This window comes from Salvelinus alpinus, chromosome 8 (assembly GCF_045679555.1).
Source record: "Salvelinus alpinus chromosome 8, SLU_Salpinus.1, whole genome shotgun sequence".
Lineage (NCBI taxonomy): Eukaryota > Metazoa > Chordata > Actinopteri > Salmoniformes > Salmonidae > Salvelinus > Salvelinus alpinus.
In genome coordinates this window covers 20072500-20094339 of record NC_092093.1, presented here as the reverse complement: position 1 = coordinate 20094339, position 21840 = coordinate 20072500, and the positions used below count along the sequence as shown (strand labels likewise).

Here is a 21840-nt window from a genome sequence, read left to right as displayed (position 1 = left end):
TATCTCACTGAGCTAGTTCCAGTACTTTCTCACTGAGCCAGTTCCAGTATTATCTCACTGAGCCAGTTCCAGGATTATCTCACTGAGCCAGTTCCAGTATTATCTCACTGAGCCAGTTCCAGTATTATCTCACTGAGCCAGTTCCAGTATTATCTCACTGAGCCAGTTCCAGTATTATCTCACTGAGCCAGTTCCAGTACTTTCTCACTGAGCTAGCTCCAGTACTTTCTCACTGAGCCAGTTCCAGTATTATCTCACTGAGCTACATTTACACATTTACATTTAAGTCATTTAGCTGACGCTCTTATCCAGAGCGACTTACAAATTGGAAAGTTCATACATATTCATCCTGGTCCCCCCGTGGGGAATGAACCCACAACCCTGGCGTTGCAAGCGCCATGCTCTACCAACTGAGCCACACGGGACCCAGTTCCAGTATTATCTCACTGAGCTAGTTCCAGTACTTTCTCACTGAGTTAGTTCCAGTATTATTTCACTGAGCCTGTTCCAGTATTATCTCAATGAGCCAGTTCCAGTATTATCTCACTGAGCCAGTTCCAGTATTATCTCACTGAGCCAGTTCCAGTATTATCTCACTGAGCCAGTTCCAGTATTATCTCACTGAGCCAGTTCCAGTATTATCTCACTGAGCCAGTTCCAGTATTATCTCACTGAGCCATACCCAGAACTCAGTTGTTCTATCAAATCTCACAACGAACACAGCCACCCTAACCAATAGGGACAGTTCTTCCTGCGAATCAGATCACCAACCCAATCAGAACTGGCCTTACTGTAGTGCAGCACTGAATCGTGGCCAATCCGCCAAGGTTTTACTGTCGCTCTGTGGTGACTGCCAGCCTTTGGCACAGGTCTGCTGCAGGCAGAGGAACCCCAGGTTGAGGCTAATTGTTGTTGGCAGTGTTTGGGCAGCCAGTCTCTCTCTTTCTGTGTGCGTGTGTGTGTGTGTGTGTGTGTGTGTGTGTGTGTGTGTGTGTGTGTGTGTGTGTGTGTGTGTGTGTGTGTGTGTGTGTGTGTGTGTGTGTGTGTGTGTGTGTGTGTGTGTGTGTATGTGTGTGTGTGTCTAGGCTGTATCTCCCAAGGTCAGAGTGGGAGTGTGCCAAGAATGCCCACAGTCAGACAGTGCTCTCTATCTATGCCCACAGGGCAGTATTCCCTGTCCTCTCCTCACCTCTCCTTCTGTCTCCCCTTCTTTCACCTTGGACTCCAGCCTACTCTTTCCCCCTCCATTATCACACTGCTCCCTCATCCCCATCTCCTCCCCTTTCTCCCATGCACCCTGTCTCTCCTTTACCCTCTCCCCTTCCCTGCCACCCTGGCATTGAGCATAGCATATACCCTACCTAAGACACTTTTCATCAAGTGTTTTTGTATGCTCGAACCCTGTAGGCTTACTGTGCCATTAGCTAACCCAAGCTGACCCTAACAAACTGACTGACTTCAATGGTTATATAATGTCTGTGACCGTCACATATGTCTGGCTGGGGATGTAAACTCATGTAGCCTACACTGTTATAGAGCTGTACAGTAGGTGGCAACATTGACTGTGGTTCAACCATTCTTCATCTGTAGTAATGTGTATGGGTGTTTTAGGGTGTGAGTGTGTGTTCGCGTGGTTGTTTGCGCGTGTCAGTGTGCATGCACTTTCATGTATGCTCTTGATTGATTGTGTCTCTGTGTGTTTGTGTATTGTGACAAATGTTCAACATGTGAGCCTCTCCATGCTATGTGTGTAGGCCAGTAAGTGATTGTTGGTCTCTCTAACAGGAACTTAATGGCCATTGATTCTAACCAGATGAAGTCATCTCTACAGGTCAAACATACATTAGTCAAGGTTACAGACTCAGAACCTCACTGGTTGCATCCCAATACCACCCTATTCCCTATAAAGTGCACTACATAGGGAATAGGGTGCCATTTGGAGTGCAGACACTGTTTCCTTTCAGAGTTAACCTACAGTATACTGGACTAAAAGCTTTGTCACTGTTGGTTCACACACACTGACCTGCATTCAGTCACGTTCATGGTGAATTTCACATCACTAATAGAGTTTTCTATTTTACCAAGTGTATGGGGTTTTGCTTAAATGGAACAAATAAATTAATTATCTGAATTAAACTTCCCAAAGGGTGTGTTGAGGGGGGTGGGACGGATTATATTAAAATAAGGCATGATAATATTTAAGTCTGTGCCCCAGTCATGGAACCTGGTCTCAGAGAATTTCGTATTATTCAGTATATAAATCCGAGACATTCCATTTAGTATATGTTACGTTTCGTATGGTATGTATTCATTTGTGGATGTCCATCACCCATTTTGTATAATATGTTAGGAATTATAATTCATATTATATGTTGCGACTTTGCGAAATGTATATGTTACGAATTTGCTAAATGTATGATATGCTACAAATTCTTGTCACGGCCGTTTAAAGGAGTGGACCAAGGCGCAGCGTTTTGAGCGTACATACTTGTTTATTTAACGATGTCGCCAACAAAACAATAAACAACCAACCGACACGTGAAGCTAACGTAGTGCTCACAGGCAACTAAACATGGACAACTACCCACCAATACAGGTGGGAAAAAGGCTACCTAAGTATGGTTCTCAATCAGAGACAACGATAAACAGCTGCCTCTGATTGAGAACCACACCCGGCCAAACACACAGAAATACAAATTATAGAAGAAGGAACATAGAATGCCCACCCAAATCACACCCTGACCAAACCAAAATAGACATATAAAGCTCTCTACGGTCAGGGCGTGACAATTCTAACTAGGTGGCTAATGTATGCTAGCTGGCTAATGTTAGCTAGGCTAGGGGTTAGGATTAGGGGTTAGGGTTAAAGTTAGGGTTAAGTTTAGGAGTTAGGTTAAAGGGTTAAGGTTAGGGTTCGGTGAAGGGGTAGCTAACATGCTAAGTACAGTCGTGGCCAAAAGTTTTGAGAATGACACAAATATTAATTTCCACAAAGTTTGCTGCTTCAGTGTCTTTAGATATTTTTTTCAGTTGTTACTATGGAATACTGAAGTATAATTACAAGCATTCCATAAGTGTCAAAGGCTTTTAATGACAATTACATGAAGTTGATGCAAATAGTCAATATTTGCAGTGTTGACCTTTCTTTTTCAAGACGTCTGCAATCCTCCCTGGCATGCTGTCAAATAACTTCTGTGCCACATCCTGACTGATGGCAGCCCATTCTTGCATAATCAATGCTTGGAGTTTGTCAGAAGTTGTGGGTTTTTGTTTGTCCACCCGCCTCTTGAGGATTGACCACAAGCTCTCAATGGGATTAAGGTCTGGGGAGTTTCCTGGCCATGGACCCAAAATGTCGATGTTTTGTTTCTAGACAAATGGCAAGGTGCTCCATCATGCTGGAAAAGGCATTGTTCGTCACCAAACTGTTCCTGGATGGTTGGGAGAAGTTGCTCTCGGAGGATGTGTTTGTACCATTCTTTATTCATGGCTCTGTTCTTAGGCAAAATTGTGAGTGAGCCCACTCCCTTGGCTGAGAAGCAACCCCACACATGAATGGTTTCAGGATGCTTTACTGTTGACATGACACAGGACTGATGGTAGCGCTCACCTTGTCTTCTCCGGACAAGCTTTTTTCCGGATGCCCCAACATATCATACTAAATAAACTTTATTGGATTTACGTACAGAATAATACGAAATTCTCTGAGACCAGATTGAGGCATGTTATTACATGTTAAGTCTATTAGCAGGTTATCAGTTAGAGTAGTAACATTATGTGTATTAAGGTGAGATGTGAACGTGTTGGAGAAGGTGGCTCTCTCAGGATGTGTGGGTATGTGGTGGACATAGTTTTGCGTGCTGACGTGTCAGCCTGCCACGCAGTGTCCTCGTGGAGTGCAATGTAATCGGCCACAATCGGTGTCCAAAAATGCCAATTACTGATTGTTATGAAAACTTAAAATCGGCCCTAATTAATCATCCCGATTAATCGGCCGACCTCTAATTGATAGTCTTTACTGTGACTGTGATCAGACAGCAGCAGTGTCATCTCGAATTAATCTGCTGTTCTCACACTGGTGAGTTAAACCATTTAACGAGTAAGCCAACCATTAACCACAGACTAACATGAGAATAGACTCACTCATTACTGCTGGGAAGTATAGAAGGGAGTATAGAAGAGACAGATTTTAGGTAGTGTTGGTGTCAGTATACATACTATGAAAAAGACAGGTTTAGGTCATTTCTCTGTCTCCAGCAGGTCCCATTAATAGCCTAACGCTTCTAGCCAGCTGTAGTTGATTTATATATATATATAAATGATGCACTTAAACCTCCCTGTGAGAGAATTCTGAAATGTAATTTAGCACTGAAAGCATGCGGGCCATCGATCTAGCCCGAAGCGTAATGGTTTGGGTTGATGTGTATTGGAGTGTGCGGTTAGTGGTGTGTGTGTGTGTGCGTGTGTGCGTGTGAGTGTGTGAGTGTGAGTGTGTGCGTGTGCGTGTGCGTGTGAGAGTGTGTGCTGGTGAGTGTGTGAGTGTGTGTGTGTGTGTGTGTTTCAGCTGGGCTAGGGGTGACTACCAAGTGACTGTAACTCCAGTTCCATGGCAGCCCCCTCACTACTCGATGCAGCACAGAGACCCTGAAACTATTGGGCTTATATTCACTGCTTCTGGAATATCCTTTGCTTATGAGGGTACCATGATGCTACCTTTCAAGCCTTTACCCCTAGCCTGAGCACCCCTGTAATTCAAACCCTGCGGCTGAATTATATGGATCTTCTTGGTCCTTTGAGGTTTACTGTAAGGCTTGGTTCCAGGTGGAATCTATTCACTGTGCACTTTTAACTGGCACATGTGAGTGCTTTGTAGTTCCACAGCTGTGTGCTCTGAAGTAAACTATAGTTCATTGTTGGAAAATTTTAACTCCTAGAAATGAAGCAGAGGCATGGCTGAGAGATACAGTACACTTCCAAGCTGTGGAATTTGTATCTTTCGAATTCTTCAAATCAAAATCAAATCAAATGTATTTATATAGCCCTTCGTACATCAGCTGATATCTCAAAGTGCTGTACAGAAACCCAGCCTAAAACCCCAAACAGCAAGCAATGCAGGTGTAGAAGCACGGTGGCTAGGAAAAACTTCCTAGAAAGGCCAAAACCTAGGAAGAAATCTTCTATTTCTTTACGCAATCTTTATTGCACTCCACACTGCCCTCTCCCACCTGGACAAGAGGAACACCTAGCTGAGAATGCTGTTCATTGACTACAGCTTAGCGTTCAACACCATAGTGCCCATAGTGCCATTCAGTGATCTGGCAGTGTGCTGCCAAGACAACAACCCCTCCCTCAACGTCAGCAAGACAAAGAAGCTGATCGTGGACTACAGGAAATGGAGGGCTGAGCACTTGGGCTGTGAATAACCACGTAACTGATGGTTAAGGATGAAGACAGTCATGAAAATAAAATAACCGTCCAAACCATTTAAATAGGCCTACATTCATGTATCATTTATTTTATTTTTATTAACTTTATTTTCATGTAGGTAAACTTTACCTAATAGAGGGAGTGTTTACTAATGATTATAAGCAATTGTTCTTGCTAACTTAGTATGTCTATTAAAGTGTTCACGTCTCCTCTTCTTTCCAACTGTCCTGCTACAGCAGCTACTTCGCTAGGTGCTAGATGCTAGATGCTAGGTGCTAGATGCTAGGTGCTAGATGCACGGGGGTGTATAGCACTATGGCACTTCAGTAAAAACGATTGTTTCTGTGGACTTTCTTTTATACAATGCACATTTTCATTGCTTGCTAGTAAATATATCAATCAGTCTTTTAAAAAGGGTTGGATGTGTCTGACTATTCATGAATTATTCAACAGCGGTCGACACGGTTGTTCTACTTCTGAGGCCTATAATGTGCTAATGTTGTGTCAAATGGACGATGCTCCAATCACCTCCAACCTGGCATGGAATCATTTAATGCGAAATATTTTCTTAAGTTATCAGCCCAGTCCTGGCCGACATGCCACCCTCCTATCCCCAAGTAGAATAGTAGCCTAGGCTATACAGTGTCGGCCCACAATGCACTTTAATGAATGTGGTAGCCTACCGTTTGTAATATCGGTCGTTAATCCCTGGCATTTGGTTACATACATTTCTGTTAATACATGTACAGTTGAAATCAGAAGTTTACATACACCTTAGCAAAATACATTTAAACTCAGTTTTTCACAATTCCTGACATTTAATCCTAGTACAAACTCCCTGTCTTAGATCAGTTAGGATCACTACTATTTTAATAATGTGAAATGTCAGAATAATAGTAGAGAGAATGCTTTATTTCAGCTTTTATTTCTTTCATCACATTCCCAGTGGGTCAGAAGTTAACATACACTCAATTAGTATTTGGTAGCATTGCCTTTAAATTGTTTAACTTGGGTCAAATGTTTCGGGTACCCTTCCACAAGCTTCCCACAATAATTTGGGTGAATTTTGGCCCATTCCTCCTGACAGAGCTGGTGTAACTGAGTCAGGTTTGTAGGCCTTCTTCTTGCACATGCTTTTTCAGTTCTGCCCACAAATGTTCTATAGGATTGAGGTCAGGGCTTTGTGATGGCCACTCCAATACCTTGACTTTGTTGTCCATTTGCCATTTTGCCACAACTTTGGAAGAATGCTTGAGGTCATTGTCCATTTGAAAGACCCACTTCCGACCAAGCTTTAACTTCCTGACTGATGTCTTGAGATGTTGCTTTGATATATCCACATAATTTTCTTTCCTCATGATGCCATCTATTTTGTGAAGTGCACCAGTCCCTCCTGCAGCAAAGCACCCCCACAACATGATGCTGCCACCCCTGTGCTTCATGGTTGGGATGGTGTTCTTCGGCTTGCACGCCTCCCCCTTTTTCCTCCAAACATAACGATGGTCATTATGGCCAAAGAGTTCTATTTTTGTTTCATCAGACCAGAGGACATTTCTCCAAAAAGTACTATGTTTGTCCCCATGTGCAGTTGCAAACCGTAGGCTGGCTTTTTTTATGGCGGTTTTGCGGCAGTGGTTTCTTCCTTGCCTTTCAGGTTATGTCGATATAGGACTCGTTTTACTGTGGATATAGATACTTTTGTAACTGTTTCCTCCAGCATCTTCACAAGGTCCTTTGCTGTTGTTCTGGGATTGATTTGCACTTTTTACACCAAAGTACGTTCATCTCTAGGAGACAGAACGCGTCTCCTTCCCTTGCGGTATGACGGCTGCGTGGTCCCATGGTGTTTATACTTGCGTACTATTGTTTGCACAGATGAACGTGGTACCTTCAGACGTTTGGAAATTGCTCCCAAGGATGAACCAGACTTGTGGAGGTCTACAATTTTTTTTCTGAGGTCTTGGCTGATTTCTTTTTTTTCACATGGGCTCATCTTGCTCCACACTCCTATACTCTTAGAAAGAAAGGTTCCAAAAGGGTTCTTCGGCTGTCCCCATAGCAGAACCCTCTGGATTCCAGTTAGTGTAGAACCAGGCCATTAATATAGTGGTGGGAGAATGAATGAAGCAGATAGGAATGAAGGTTTCTGTATGTGGATTTAACAGCACAAGCAAAAGGCGTCTGCTCTAAACCTGATGTTGCCCCTCCCCCATATGAGAGCTCTTGAAAAATCAGCTGTGGCAGGGGTTTGACTGGCGATGGATCTGATTTGCTGCTGCAGCTGTCACTCCTGCCCAATTCCACAGCTCCCCGGTCTCTGACCTTGGAGAGCGCCGTTGAACCTGACCAGAGATCAGCTTAGAGACAGCTGCGAGGACACACACACACACACACACACACACACACACACACACACACACACACACACACACACACACACACACACACACACACACACACACACACACACACACACACTTCCCTCCCTCCCGATCACTTCCCTGGCCCTTACACTCTCACCCTCTGTCACCCTCTCTATACTCTTCCCTCTTTCTCTTTCTCTCGCTCTCTCTCTCGCTATCCTCCCTATATCTTTCCATCTCTCTCTCTCCCTCTCTCTCTCTCCCTATCCTCCCTATCTCTTTCCCTTTTTCTCTTTCTCTCTCGCTCTCTCTCTCTCTCTCGCTATCCTCCCTATATCTTTCCATCTCTCTCTCTCTCTCTCTCCCTATCCTCCCTATCTCTTTCTCTCTCTCCCTCTCTACTCTCTACCTCTTTCTCTCCCTCCATCTCATGGTATGTGTCAGACAGATGGCTATTCCCCTGCAGTATTTTAATGGACTGGCTGTTAGCACTCCGACACACACACGCACACGGACACACACACAAATACAGACCCTCTCTCTCTCTCACAGACACAAATGAAGGTGTGTCTCTTTAAGGATTAGAATGCAATCTGCAGCCAACCACTAACCAGAGAGAGAGAGAGAGAGAGAGAGAGAGAGAGAGAGAGAGAGAGAGAGAGAGAGAGAGAGAGAGAGAGAGAGAGAGAGAGAGAGAGAGAGAGAGAGAGAGAGAGAGAGAGAGAGAGAGAGAGGTGGGGGGAGGGACCCAGTATGCAACCAAACCATGGCAGGGTTTATTTTCTCTCTCTTTCTCGATTTCCCCTCTTTCCTATGTTTTATTTCTCTTTCTCCCTGCCCCCACGTCTATCCTGGCTTTCCCCTCTCTCTACCTGTTTCTCCATCTGTCTGTGTCTTTCCCTTTCTAACCTGTTCTCTTGCCCTCTCTTTCAATTCATTTCAATGGGGCTTTATTGGCATGGGAAATAAGTAATAAATAAAAGTGAGAAGAAACAAATTTAATAACATCAACCAAAAACTATTAGAAATTACCAGTAAACTTTGCACTTAAAACAGTTTAAAAAAGATAAAGGCATTTCAAGCGTTATATTATCAGCTCCAGTATGTACACTGTTTTAGCAATGTGAAAATAGTTGCAGTACGAACAGTGGGGGAAGATACATAAACAGACAGATATTAGTGGTATTTACAATGTTGTTTGAGCTCCACTTATTGACCTTTTCTCATGGCAACGGGCCACAAATCTTGCTGCTGTGATTGCACATTGTGTTATTTCGCCTAACGGATATGGGAGTTTATCGATGTTTGATTTGTTTTCTAATTCTTTGTGTCTGTGTGATCTGTGGAAGCTACAGTACCAGCCAGAAGTTTGGACACACCTACTCATCCCAGGGTGTTTCTTTATATGTACTATTTTCTACATTGTAGAATAATAGTGAAGACATCAAGACTATGAAATAACACATATGGAATAATGTAGTAACCAAAAAAGTATTAAACAAATCAAATTATGAATTACTCTTGGCATTCTCTCAACTAGCTTCATGAGGAATGCTTTTCCAACAGTCTTGAAGGAGTTCCTACATATGCTGAGCACTTATTGGCTGCTTTTCCTTCACTCTGCGGTTCAACTCATCGCAGACCATCTCAATTGGGTTGAGGTAACATCCGGCGCCGAAACGAGATGGCCGCCTCGCTTCGCGTTCCTTGGAAAATATGCAGTATTTTGTTTTTTTATGTGTTATTTCTTACATCGGTACCCCAGGTAATCTTAGGTTTCATTACATACAGTCGGGAGGAACTACTGAATATACGATTAACGTCAACTCATCATCGTTCCTACCAGGAATATGACTTTCCCGAAACGGATCCAGTGTTTTGCCTTCCACCCAATACAATGGATCTGATCCCAGCCGGCGACCCTGTGCGACGCCGTAAAAGGGGCAAACGAGGCGGTCTCCTGGCCAGGCTTCGGAGACGGGCACATCGCGCTCCACTCCCTAGCATACTACTCGCCAATGTCCAGTCTCTTGACAATAAGGTTGATGAAATCCGAGCACGGGTAGCATTCCAGAGAGACATCAGGGATTGCAACGTGCTCTGCTTCACGGAAACATGGCTAACTCAAGAGACGCTAACGGAGTCGGTGCAGCCAGCTGGTTTCTTCATGCATCGCGCCGACAGAAACAAACATCTTTCTGGTAAGAAGAGGAGCGGGGGGGTATGCCTTATGATTAACGAGACGTGGTGTGATCATCATAACAACACACAGGAACTCAAGTCATTCTGTTCACCTGATCTAGAACTCCTCACAATAAAATGTCGACCGCATTATCTACCAAGGGAATTCTCTTCAATCATAATCACAGCCGTATATATTCCCCCCCAAGCAGACACATCGATGGCCCTGAACGAACTTTATCTGACTCTTTGTAAACTGGAAACCACACACCCTGAGGCTGCATTCATCGTAGCTGGGGATTTTAACAAGGCTAATCTAAAAACAAAACTCCCTAAATTCTATCAGCATATCGATTGTGCTACCAGGGCTGGAAAAACCCTAGATCATTGTTATACTAATTTCCGCGACGCATATAAGGCCCTCCCCCGCCCCCCTTTCGGAAAAGCTGACCACGACTCCATTTTGTTGATTCCAGCCTACAAACAGAAACTAAAACAACAAGCTCCCGCGCTCAGGTCTGTTCAACGCTGGTCCGACCAATCTGATTCCACGCTTCAAGACTGCTTCGATCACGCGGATTGGAATATGTTCCGCATTGCGTCCAACAACAATATTGACGAATATGCTGATTCGGTGAGCGAGTTCATTAGGAAGTGCATTGACGATGTCGTACCCACAGCAACGATTAAAACATTCCCAAACCAGAAACCGTGGATTGACGGCAGCATTCGCGTGAAACTGAAAGCGCGAACCACTGCTTTTAACCAGGGCAAGGTGACCGGAAGCATGACCGAATACAAACAGTGTAGCTATTCTCTCCGCAAGGCAATCAAACAGGCTAAGTCCCAGTACAGAGACAAAATCGAGTCGCAATTCAACAGCTCAGACACAAGAGGTATGTGGCAGGGTCTACAGTCAATCACGGATTACAAAAAGAAAACCAGCCCCGTCGCGGACCAGGATGTCTTGCTCCCAGACAGGCTAAACAACTTTTTTGCCCGCTTTGAGGACAATACAGTGCCACTGACACGGCCCCCTACCAAAACCTGCGGGCTCTCCTTCACTGCAGCCGAGGTGAGTAAAACATTTAAACGTGTTAACCCTCGCAAGGCTGCAGGCCCAGACGGCATTCCCAGCCGCGTCCTCAGAGCATGCGCAGACCAGCTGGCTGGTGTGTTTACGGACATATTCAATCTATCCTTATCCCAGTCTGCTGTTCCCACATGCTTCAAGAGGGCCACCATTGTTCCTGTTCCCAAGAAAGCTAAGGTAACTGAGCTAAACGACTACCGCCCCGTAGCACTCACTTCCGTCATCATGAAGTGCTTTGAGAGACTAGTCAAGGACCATATCACCTCCACCCTACCGGACACCCTAGACCCACTCCAATTTGCTTACCGACCCAATAGGTCCACAGACGACGCAATCGCAACCACACTGCACACTGCCCTAACCCATCTGGACAAGAGGAATACCCATGTGAGAATGCTGTTCATCGATTACAGCTCAGCATTTAACACCATAGTACCCTCCAAACTCGTCATCAAGCTCGAGACCCTGGGTCTCGACCCCGCCCTGTGCAACTGGGTCCTGGACTTCCTGACGGGCCGCCCCCAGGTGGTGAGGGTAGGTAACAACATCTCCACCCCGCTGATCCTCAACACTGGGGCCCCACAAGGGTGCGTTCTGAGCCCTCTCCTGTACTCCCTGTTCACCCACGACTGCGTGGCCATGCACGCCTCCAACTCAATCATCAAGTTTGCGGATGACACTACAGTGGTAGGCTTGATTACCAACAACGACGAGACGGCCTACAGGGAGGAGGTGAGGGCCCTCGGAGTGTGGTGTCAGGAAAATAACCTCACACTCAACGTCAACAAAACAAAGGAGATGATTGTGGACTTCAGGAAACAGCAGAGGGAGCACCCCCCTATCCACATCGACGGGTCAGTAGTGGAGAAGGTGGAAAGTTTTAAGTTCCTCGGTGTACACATCACGGACAAACTGAATTGGTCCACCCACACAGACAGCGTCGTGAAGAAGGCGCAGCAGCGCCTCTTCAACCTCAGGAGGCTGAAGAAATTCGGCTTGTCACCAAAAGCACTCACAAACTTCTACAGATGCACAATCGAGAGCATCCTGTCGGGCTGTATCACCGCCTGGTACGGCAACTGCTCCGCCCACAACCGTAAGGCTCTCCAGAGGGTAGTGAGGTCTGCAGAACGCATCACCGGGGGCAAACTACCTGCCCTCCAGGACACCTACACCACCCGATGTCACAGGAAGGCCATAAAGATCATCAAGGACAACAACCACCCAAGCCACTGCCTGTTCACCCCGCTATCATCCAGAAGGCGAGGTCTGTACAGGTGCATCAAAGCAGGGACCGAGAGACTGAAAAACAGCTTCTATCTCAAGGCCATCAGACTGTTAAACAGCCACCACTAACATTTAGCGGCCGCTGCCAACATACTGACTCAACTCCAGCCACTTTAAAAATGGGAATTGATGGAAATTATGTAAAAATGTACCACTAGCCACTTTAAACAATGCCACTTAATATAATGTTTACATACCCTACATTACCCATCTCATATGTATATACTGTACTCTATATCATCTACTGCATCTTGCCATCTTTATGTAATACATGTACCACTAGCCACTTTAAACTATGCCACTTTATGTTTACATACGCTACATTACTCATCTCATATGTATATACCGTACTCTATACCATCTACTGCATCTTGCCTATGCCGTTCTGTACCACCACTCATTCATATATCTTTATGTACATATTCTTTATCCCTTTACACTTGTGTGTGTATAAGGTAGTAGTTGTGGAATTGTTAGGTTAGATTACTTGTTGGTTATTACTGCATTGTCGGAACTAGAAGCACAAGCATTTCGCTACACTCGCATTAACATCTGCTAACCATGTGTATGTGACTAATAAAATTTGATTTGATTTGATTTGATTTGAGGTCAGGTGATTGTGGAGGCCCTGGCCTCCCTCTCTTTCTGTCATAACTCATAGAAACACTTGCGGCCCTATGGGTGTCCACCAGACACACTATTAAAGACTACATCATGTCTTTAGACCCATTGCCTTCACATAGAGAGTTCACTGTCAGCAGTCACACATCACTTGGTTCTGATTGGACACATACTCCCCTCTGACAGAAGGTTAGGATGCTCAGTGATCAGCTTGGTTCAACATGTTGTATTACTACTAGCTCAATAAATAAAGAGAAAGGATGGCAGACTGACAGAGGGATTGTCTGCTCAGCTTGGATACGAGACTACCTGACCAGTATGGTTGAAATGTTAGCTCAATAAAGAGAAACGGTGGCAGACTGGACTGAAGTATTGGCTCAGCTTGAACCAATATAGTTGAAAGGTTGTATTTCTAGCTGATCCCTAGCTGCTGTAGTGTGTCTGTATGTGTGTGGCTTGAGACCAAGACATTTATTACAGGAGCCTTCTATTGTCAGGGGAGCAGTTTGGTGAGGGAGGAACCTCTCTGGGATAACCTGAGCTTCTCCTCATCACACAACAACAGACTCAGTACCTCATCACACACAACAACAGACTCAGTACCTCATCACACACAACAACAGACTCAGTCCCTCATCACACACAACAACAGACTCAGTACCTCATCACACACAACAACAGACTCAGTACCTCATCACACACAACAACAGAGTCAGTACCTCATCACACACAACAACAGACTCAGTACCTCATCACACACAAAAACAGACTCAGTACCTCATCACACACAACAACAGACTCAGTATCTCATCACACACACAACAACAGACTCAGTCCCTCATCACACACAACAACAGACTCAGTCCCTCATCACACACAACAACAGAGTCAGTCCCTCATCACACACAACAACAGACTCAGTCCCTCATCACACACAACAACAGACTCAGTACCTCATCACACACAACAACAGACTCAGTACCTCATCACACACAACAACAGAGTCAGTACCTCATCACACACAACAACAGACTCAGTACCTCATCACACACAACAACAGACTCAGTCCCTCATCACACACAACAACAGACTCAGTACCTCATCACACACAACAACAGACTCAGTACCTCATCACACACAACAACAGAGTCAGTACCTCATCACACACAACAACAGACTCAGTACCCCATCACACACAAAAACAGACTCAGTACCTCATCACACACAACAACAGACTCAGTATCTCATCACACACACAACAACAGACTCAGTCCCTCATCACACACAACAACAGACTCAGTCCCTCATCACACACAACAACAGACTCAGTCCATCATCACACACAACAAGAGTCAGTCCCTCATCACACAACAAAAGAATCAGTCCATCACACACAACAACAGACTCAGTACCTCATCACACACAACAACAGACTCAGTACCTCATCACACACAACAACAGACTCAGTCCCTCATCACACACAACAACAGACTCAGTACCTCATCACACACAACAACAGACTCAGTACCTCATCACACACAACAACAGAGTCAGTACCTCATCACACACAACAACAGACTCAGTACCTCATCACACACAACAACAGACTCAGTATCTCATCACACACACAACAACAGACTCAGTCCCTCATCACACAACAAAAGAGTCAGTCCATCATCACACACAACAACAGAGTCAGTCCCTCATCACACACAACAACAGACTCAGTCCCTCGTCACACACAACAACATAGTCAGTCCCTCGTCACACACAACAACAGAGTCAGTCCCTCGTCACTCACAACAACAGAGTCAGTCCCTCGTCACACACAACAACAGAATCAGTCTCTCGTCACTCACAACAACAGACTCAGTCTCTCGTCACTCACAACAATAGAGTCAGGCCCTCGTCACACACAACAACAGAGTCAGTCCCTCGTCACATACAATACCAGAGTCAGTCCCTCATCACACACAACAACAGAGTCAGTCCCTCGTCACACACAGCAAAATGCTCAGTCCCTCGTCACACACAACAACAGAGTCAGTCCCTCGTCACACACAACAACAGACTCAGTCCCTCGTCACACACAACAACAGACTCAGTCCCTCGTCACACACAACAACAGACTCGGTCCCTCATCACACACAACAACAGAGTCAGTCCCTCATCACACTCAACAACTGACTCAGTCCCTCGTCACACACAACAACAGACTCAGTCCCTCGTCACACACAACAACAGAGTCAGTCCCTCATCGCACACAGCAACAGAGTCAGTCCCTCATCACACACAACAACAGACTCAGTACCCCATCACACACAACAACAGAGTCAGTCCCTCATCACACAACAACAACAGTGTCAGTTCCTCATCACACAACAACAACAGACTCAGTCCCTCATCACACACAACAACAGACTCAGTACCCCATCACACACAGCAACAGAGTCAGTCCCTAATCACACACAACAACAGAGTCAGTTCCTCATCACACACAACAACAGACTCAGTCCCTCATCACACACAACAACAGAGTCAGTCCCTCATCACACACAACAACAGACTCAGTCCCTCATCACACACAACAACAGACTCAGTCCCTCATCACACACAGCAACAGACTCAGTCCTGTATCACACACAACAACAGACTCAGTCCCTCATCACACACAACAACAGACTCAGTCCCTCATCACACTCAACAACAGAGTCAGTCCCTTATCACACACAACAACAGAGTCAGTCTCTCGTCACTCACAACAATAGAGTCAGTCCCTCGACACACACAACACCAGAGTCAGTCCCTCGACACACACAACAACAGAGTCAGTCCCTCGTCACACACAACAACAGAGTCAGTCCCTCTTCACACACAACAACAGAGTCAGTCCCTCGTCACACACAACAACATAGTCAGTCCCTCGTCTAACACAACAACAGAGTCAGTCCCTCGTCACACACAACAACAGAGTCAGTCCCTCATCACACACAACAACAGAGTCAGTCCCTCGTCACACACAACAAAATACTCAGTCCCTCGTCACACACAACAACAGAGTCAGTCCCTCGTCACTCACAACAACAGAGTCAGTCCCTCGTCACTCACAACAACAGAGTCAGTCCCTCATCACACACAACAACAGAGTCAGTCCCTCGTCACACACAACAAAATACTCAGTCCCTCGTCACACACAACAACAGAGTCAGTCCCTCGTCACTCACAACAACAGAGTCAGTCCCTCATCACACACAACAACAGAGTCAGTCCCTCGTCACACACAACAAAATACTCAGTCCCTCGTCACACACAACAACAGCCAGTCCCTCGTCACACACAACAACAGGGTCAGTCCCTCGTCACACACAACAACAGACTCAGTCCCTCATCACACACAACAACAGCCAGTCCCTCGTCACACACAACAACAGGGTCAGTCCCTTGTCACACACAACAACAGAGTCAGTCCCTCATCACACTCAACAACTGACTCAGTACCTCGTCCCACACAATAACAGACTCAGTCCCTCGTCACACACAATAACAGAGTCAGTCCCTCATCACACTCAACAACTGACTCAGTACCTCGTCCCACACAATAACAGACTCAGTCCCTTGTCACACACAACAACAGACTCAGTCCCTCGTCACACACAACAACAGACTCGGTCCCACGTCACACATAACAACAGAGTCGGTCCCTCATCACACACAACAACAGCCAGTCCCTCGTCACACACAACAACAGGGTCAGTCCCTTGTCACACACAACAACAGAGTCAGTCCCTCATCGCACATAGCAACAAAGTCAGTCCCTTATCACACACAACATCAGTCTCAGTACCTCATCACACACAACAACAGACTCAGTCCCTCATCACACACACAACAACAGACTCAGTCCCTCATCACACACAACAACAGAGTCAGTCCCTCATCACACACAACAACAAAGTCAGTCCCTTATCACACACACAACAACAGACTCAGTCCCTCATCACACACTAAACGACTGGTAGCCAATGGTTCCATTCTAATAGAGCACCAGTGTCTGAGCTTAATATACTACATCTATGTATATGTTTTTATGAATCACATTATACTGGTGAAGTAACTGCTTCTAGTGGTCAGAAACATTCCTGGTTAGATCACAATAATCCAGGGCAGATGTGATTCAAAAATGGTCCAGGACAGATGTGATTCATTAATCATCAATAAGAATCAAATGGTCCAGGACAGATGTGATTCATGAATCATCAATAAGAATCAAATGGTCCAGGACAGATGTGATTCATGAATCATCAATAAGAATCAAATGGTCCAGGACAGATATGATTCTAACAAGAGGAGTGCTACTCTACTACTTGAATACGGTAGAAAGAGATGAGAGTCTATAGGTTGAAGTAATTATATGTCTCCCCCGTTTATTTTTAAAGAAGGGAGGCGGCCACCCATCTAAGCCTGACATACAGTATCAGAGGGATGTAGTGTGGTGGTCTGATATTACAGCATCAGATGAGATCATGGAGATCTCCACTAATATCATGTACAGTGAGTCCAACAAATTTGTAGAGTCACATGCTTGATGTAGTCAACTTTGTACTCCCTTAATACATTTATAATTGAATTTGTCCCAATACTGTTGTTCCCCTAAAATGTGGGGACTATGTACGAAAAGTGCTGTAATTTCTGAACGGTTCACCCGATATGGATAAAAATACCCTCAAATTAAAGCTGACAGTCTACAGTTTAACCATATAGTCATTGTTTGATTTCAAATCCAAACGTTTGGAGTATAGAGCCAAAATAAGAAACAATGCTTCACTGTCCCAATAATTACAGAGGGCACTGTATATAATCTAACCTCTACACTGTACTTACACCTCATTAGCTAGCTAGGGAGTGACTACTGTACTGTCTCTGTGTGGGTGTTGTAAAGAGGGCACTGTATCTAACCTTTACAGTGTACTTAGACCTCCTTAGCTAGCTAGGGAGTGACTACTGTACTGTCTCTGTGTGGGTGTTGTAAAGAGGGCACTGTATCTAACCTTTACAGTGTACTTACACCTCATTAGCTAGCTAGGGAGTGACTACTGTACTGTCTCTGCGGGGTGTTTTACAGAGGGCACTGTATCTAACCTTTACAGTAATCTGGACACTTATTTATAGAATTGATCAGTGCTTTTACTGCAGGTTTTGATGTAGATTCTTCTTTCAATCACACTGACTGAAAACATGTTTTTAATAGTAGTATGCAGTAAAATAATATAATGGGTGTGTGTCTTAGAAAAATGCAGGGTGTTCTGTATAGATGTAGGATCTTAATTTGATCGCTCTTTTATTGCACAGCAGGAAATGCAAACTAGTAGTGTATTTGAGTTTTAAAAAGGCTTTTAAAGTTTGTAATTTCCACTTTGAAATTTCAGACTTGATTTGCGCTAATTGAAAATGTATCTTTGGGGCGGCAGGTAGCCTAGTGGTTAGAGCGTTGGACTAGTAACCGAAAGGTTGCAAGATCAAATCCCCGAGCGTACAAGGTAAAAATCTGTTGTTCTACCCCTGAACAAGGCAGTTAACCCACTGTTCCTAGGCCGTCATTGTAAATAAGAATGTGTTCTTAACTGACTTGCCTAGTTAAATAAAAATTAAAAAATCAACCCCTACAAAAATATCCATTAATAATAATTCTAATTTCCTGTTGCTGCAGGATTATTTTATTGCTGTAGAAAACTGGCTCAAGTTAAGATCCTACATCTGTATTTGTGGTGGTAATGTGGCAATGGGAGGTTCCATCGTGTATTCTCAGTACTTTCATATCTGTTCAAATAACAATCCCTCTGATATTTATTTAAACCAGAGATGCATTGGTATCTCCATTTACCCACCTGTGTGTGCTTCTCTATGTATGCACTGTGTGTGTGTGTGTGTGTGTGTGTGTGTGTGTGTGTGTGTGTGTGTGTGTGTGTGTGTGTGTGTGTGTGTGTGTGTGTGTGTGTGTGTGTGTGTGTGTGTGTGTGTGTGTGTGTGTGTGTGTGTGAGAGACAGAGCTGTAATGTAGCACCACCCTACCCTGGCATGCCACCTTGAATCAGGTGCGAGAAAGATGGGAGCAATCAGATGAATTAACGTCCGTCGCTCCTCTTCACTCGTTCCGCGCAGGCTTACGCATCCCTGGCTACGCCAATCAGAGCTCTGGAAGAGGAGAGGAGAGGAGAGGGAGGAGAGGAGAGGGAGGAGAGGACCAGCAGCCTCGGGGGCTGGCGGCCCACCGCTCATATCACAGCTGGGAGGGGAGAGGGGGAGAGGGGGATGGAGGGGGAGGGGAGGGCGGTAATCCAGTGAGACACACAGAGGAGAGAGGCAGTGTGAGGGCAACGCCTCACAGCAACGAGAATCTCTCTCTCTCTATTACACTACCGCGCTCTCTCTCGCTCTACCACTTTCGCTCTCTCTCTCTCTCTCTCTCTCTCTCTCTCTCTCTCTCTCTCTCTCTCTCTCTCTCTCTCTCTCTCTCTCTCCACTCGAACGTCAAAAAAAGGTCTCTGATCTCTCATTCAGTGCTCTCAGACTCGACTGAGGGCTGCTTTAGCATTGTTAATTTATTCACTTTTTCTCTCTCTTTCTCTTTTATATTCTCTCCTTTTTCTAAAATATCCCTGCTGTGGAAGAGGATGCATTGGTGAAAAAGGACCCAGAAAATGAGACATTTTCTATTTGCGGTCTTTTTCTCTCTCAAGGAGTTCTCATTGGAAGTGTCTTTGTTCTTTTATGTGTATTTATTCATGTATGCCCTTTCCGCTCCTTGTACGGCTGTGTTGCTACTAGGGAAAAAGGTTAGTGTGTCTGTGAGGAGCCAGCAGAAGTGATCGAGTGACTCTGCGTGAAGAGAGGAGAGGGGGATGTCTGGCTGTATCGCACTGTGACTGTGAATCCACGACGACCCCAGAGAGACGGTGACTGGGATGCCATCGTTAACCTTAGAACTCTCTCGTTAACTAACTCCACATCCTGGAACGCCACAGCCTGGAACGCCACAGCCTGGAACGCCACAGCCTGGAACGCCACAGCCTGGAACGCCACAGCCTGGAACGCCACAGCCTGGAACGCCACAGCCTGGAACGCCACAGCCTGGAACGCCACAGCCTGGAACGGACAGATCAGGGATAAGGAAAGAAGAAAGAAAAGAGACACAGAGAAAGGAGAGAAATCCTTCCATCGTTCCTGTAGCAGGGTTGTGCTGTGCGTCTGATGTGCGGTAGCTGCCAAGCACCATGGATATAAACGTGCAGTCTCACCGGTTCTACTTCCCTCAGATCTACTGTACTGAGGCTGTGCCTGCTGGAGCCCAGGTCCAGGTCACAGCGCAGGAATTTAAAGTCAGGTAGGTTACTGTACTGTACAATGTACTGGGTACCACTGGGTTGGTTACTGTGAAGCTACGCTAGCTGTAATACTCTAATGCAGGCTCTCTTAAACAATGGGTCAGGACCCAAAGTGGTCCCTGGGCATTTGAGAGGTGTCTCTAGTTATGAGAATGCATCAATGATCACACACTATTTCTTCTTAATTTGGTTTGTTGGAGGACGGTCAATTTGTCATTTGGGTCTTGAGCTGAAAAAGAAGCCCTGTGTCTACTACGTCTGCATCTCAAATGACATCATTCATTATCATATTCCCTATCTAGTAGAGATGTGTTGTGTTCCCTGCTACCAGTAGTACATCCCTGTGTCTATTAGAGAGCAGGGGCTTTGATTGGATTGCAGATTGATGTACAGATACAATTGCAATGTACAGAATTAATGTAAATCTCTATCCTATGGAATAGACAGCCATGTCTGTTCTGTTCTATACATTGTGTTTCTACATATGAGCCAGCTGTGAATGGTTGTCATTGCAGAGGGGCAGGGGTAGAATGGTAATGTGTTAGCTGGGCGGTCAACGTCCTGATAGGGGGATGAGGAAGGAGGAGCAGAGGAGAGAGGAAGAGAAGAGAGGAAAGAAGAGAGAAGGAAAGAGAGGAGGAGGAGAGAGGAAAGAAGAGAGAAGGAAGGAGAGGAGGAGAAGTGAGAAGGAACGAGAGGAGGAGAAGGAGCGGGAGGAGGAGAAGAGAGAAGGAAAGAGAGGAGGAGAAGGAGCGGGAGGAGGAGAAGAGAGAAGGAAAGAGAGGAGGAGGAGAGAGGAAAGAAGAGAGAAGGAACAAGAGGAAAGAAGAGATAAGGAAAGAGAGGAGGAGGAGAGAGGAAAGAAGAGAGAAGGAAGGAGAGGAGGAGAAGTGAGAAGGAACGAGAGGAGGAGAAGGAGCGGGAGGAGGAGAAGAGAGAAGGAAAGAGAGGAGGAGAAGAGAGGAAAGAAGAGAGAAGGAACAAGAGGAGGAGAAGAGAGAAGGAACAAGAGGAGGAGAAGAGAGGAAAGAAGAGAGAAGGAAAGAGAGGGGGAGGCGTTGATGGCTTGTAAAGAAGCTTGCCAAGACTGCTGGGGTGATGACAGTGGTGTTGTGTTTTGTTTGTCTCTGAGGGCTGCTGCGGTGGCCGTGTGTATGTGTGTGTGTGTATGTGTGTATGTGTGTGTGTGTGTGTGTGTGTGTGTGTGTGTGTGTGTGTGTGTGTGTGTGTGTGTGTGTGTGTGTGTGTGTGTGTGTGTGTGTGTGTGTGTGTGTGTGTGTGTGTGTGTGTGTGTGTGTGTGTGTGTGTGTGTGTGTTGTGGCTGGCAGCGACTGTGACTGTTTGTTCTTTCTGCCTGGCCTCTCTTTTCTCGCTTCTCTCTGCCCACCGCTCCACCTCTTCTTCTCTTCCTTCTTCCCTCCACTCCTCGTAAACGCTTGCCGCTCCACCTCTTCTTCTCTTCCTTCTTCCCTCCACTCCTCGTAAA

The 21840-nt window shown here is 45.5% G+C and overlaps 1 protein-coding gene across 5 annotated transcripts in view; it reads left to right on the top strand.

Annotated features, from left to right (window-relative positions):
* The window catches only part of LOC139582690 (ena/VASP-like protein), a 128151-nt gene that overhangs the window by 1554 nt on the left and 104757 nt on the right, over positions 1-21840 (top strand). For 2 of the 5 annotated variants that reach the window (XM_071412913.1, XM_071412912.1), the window contains exon 1: positions 19331-20353. The exons of 1 other annotated variant lie outside the window; for it this stretch is intronic. In XM_071412913.1, the coding sequence (XP_071269014.1) occupies positions 20244-20353 (110 nt within the window). In that variant the 5' untranslated portion in view covers positions 19331-20243. Of the gene's footprint in view, positions 1-19329; positions 20354-21840 lie in introns of those variants that run through there. 2 more of the 5 variants (XM_071412911.1, XM_071412916.1) reach the window with 2 other exon arrangements.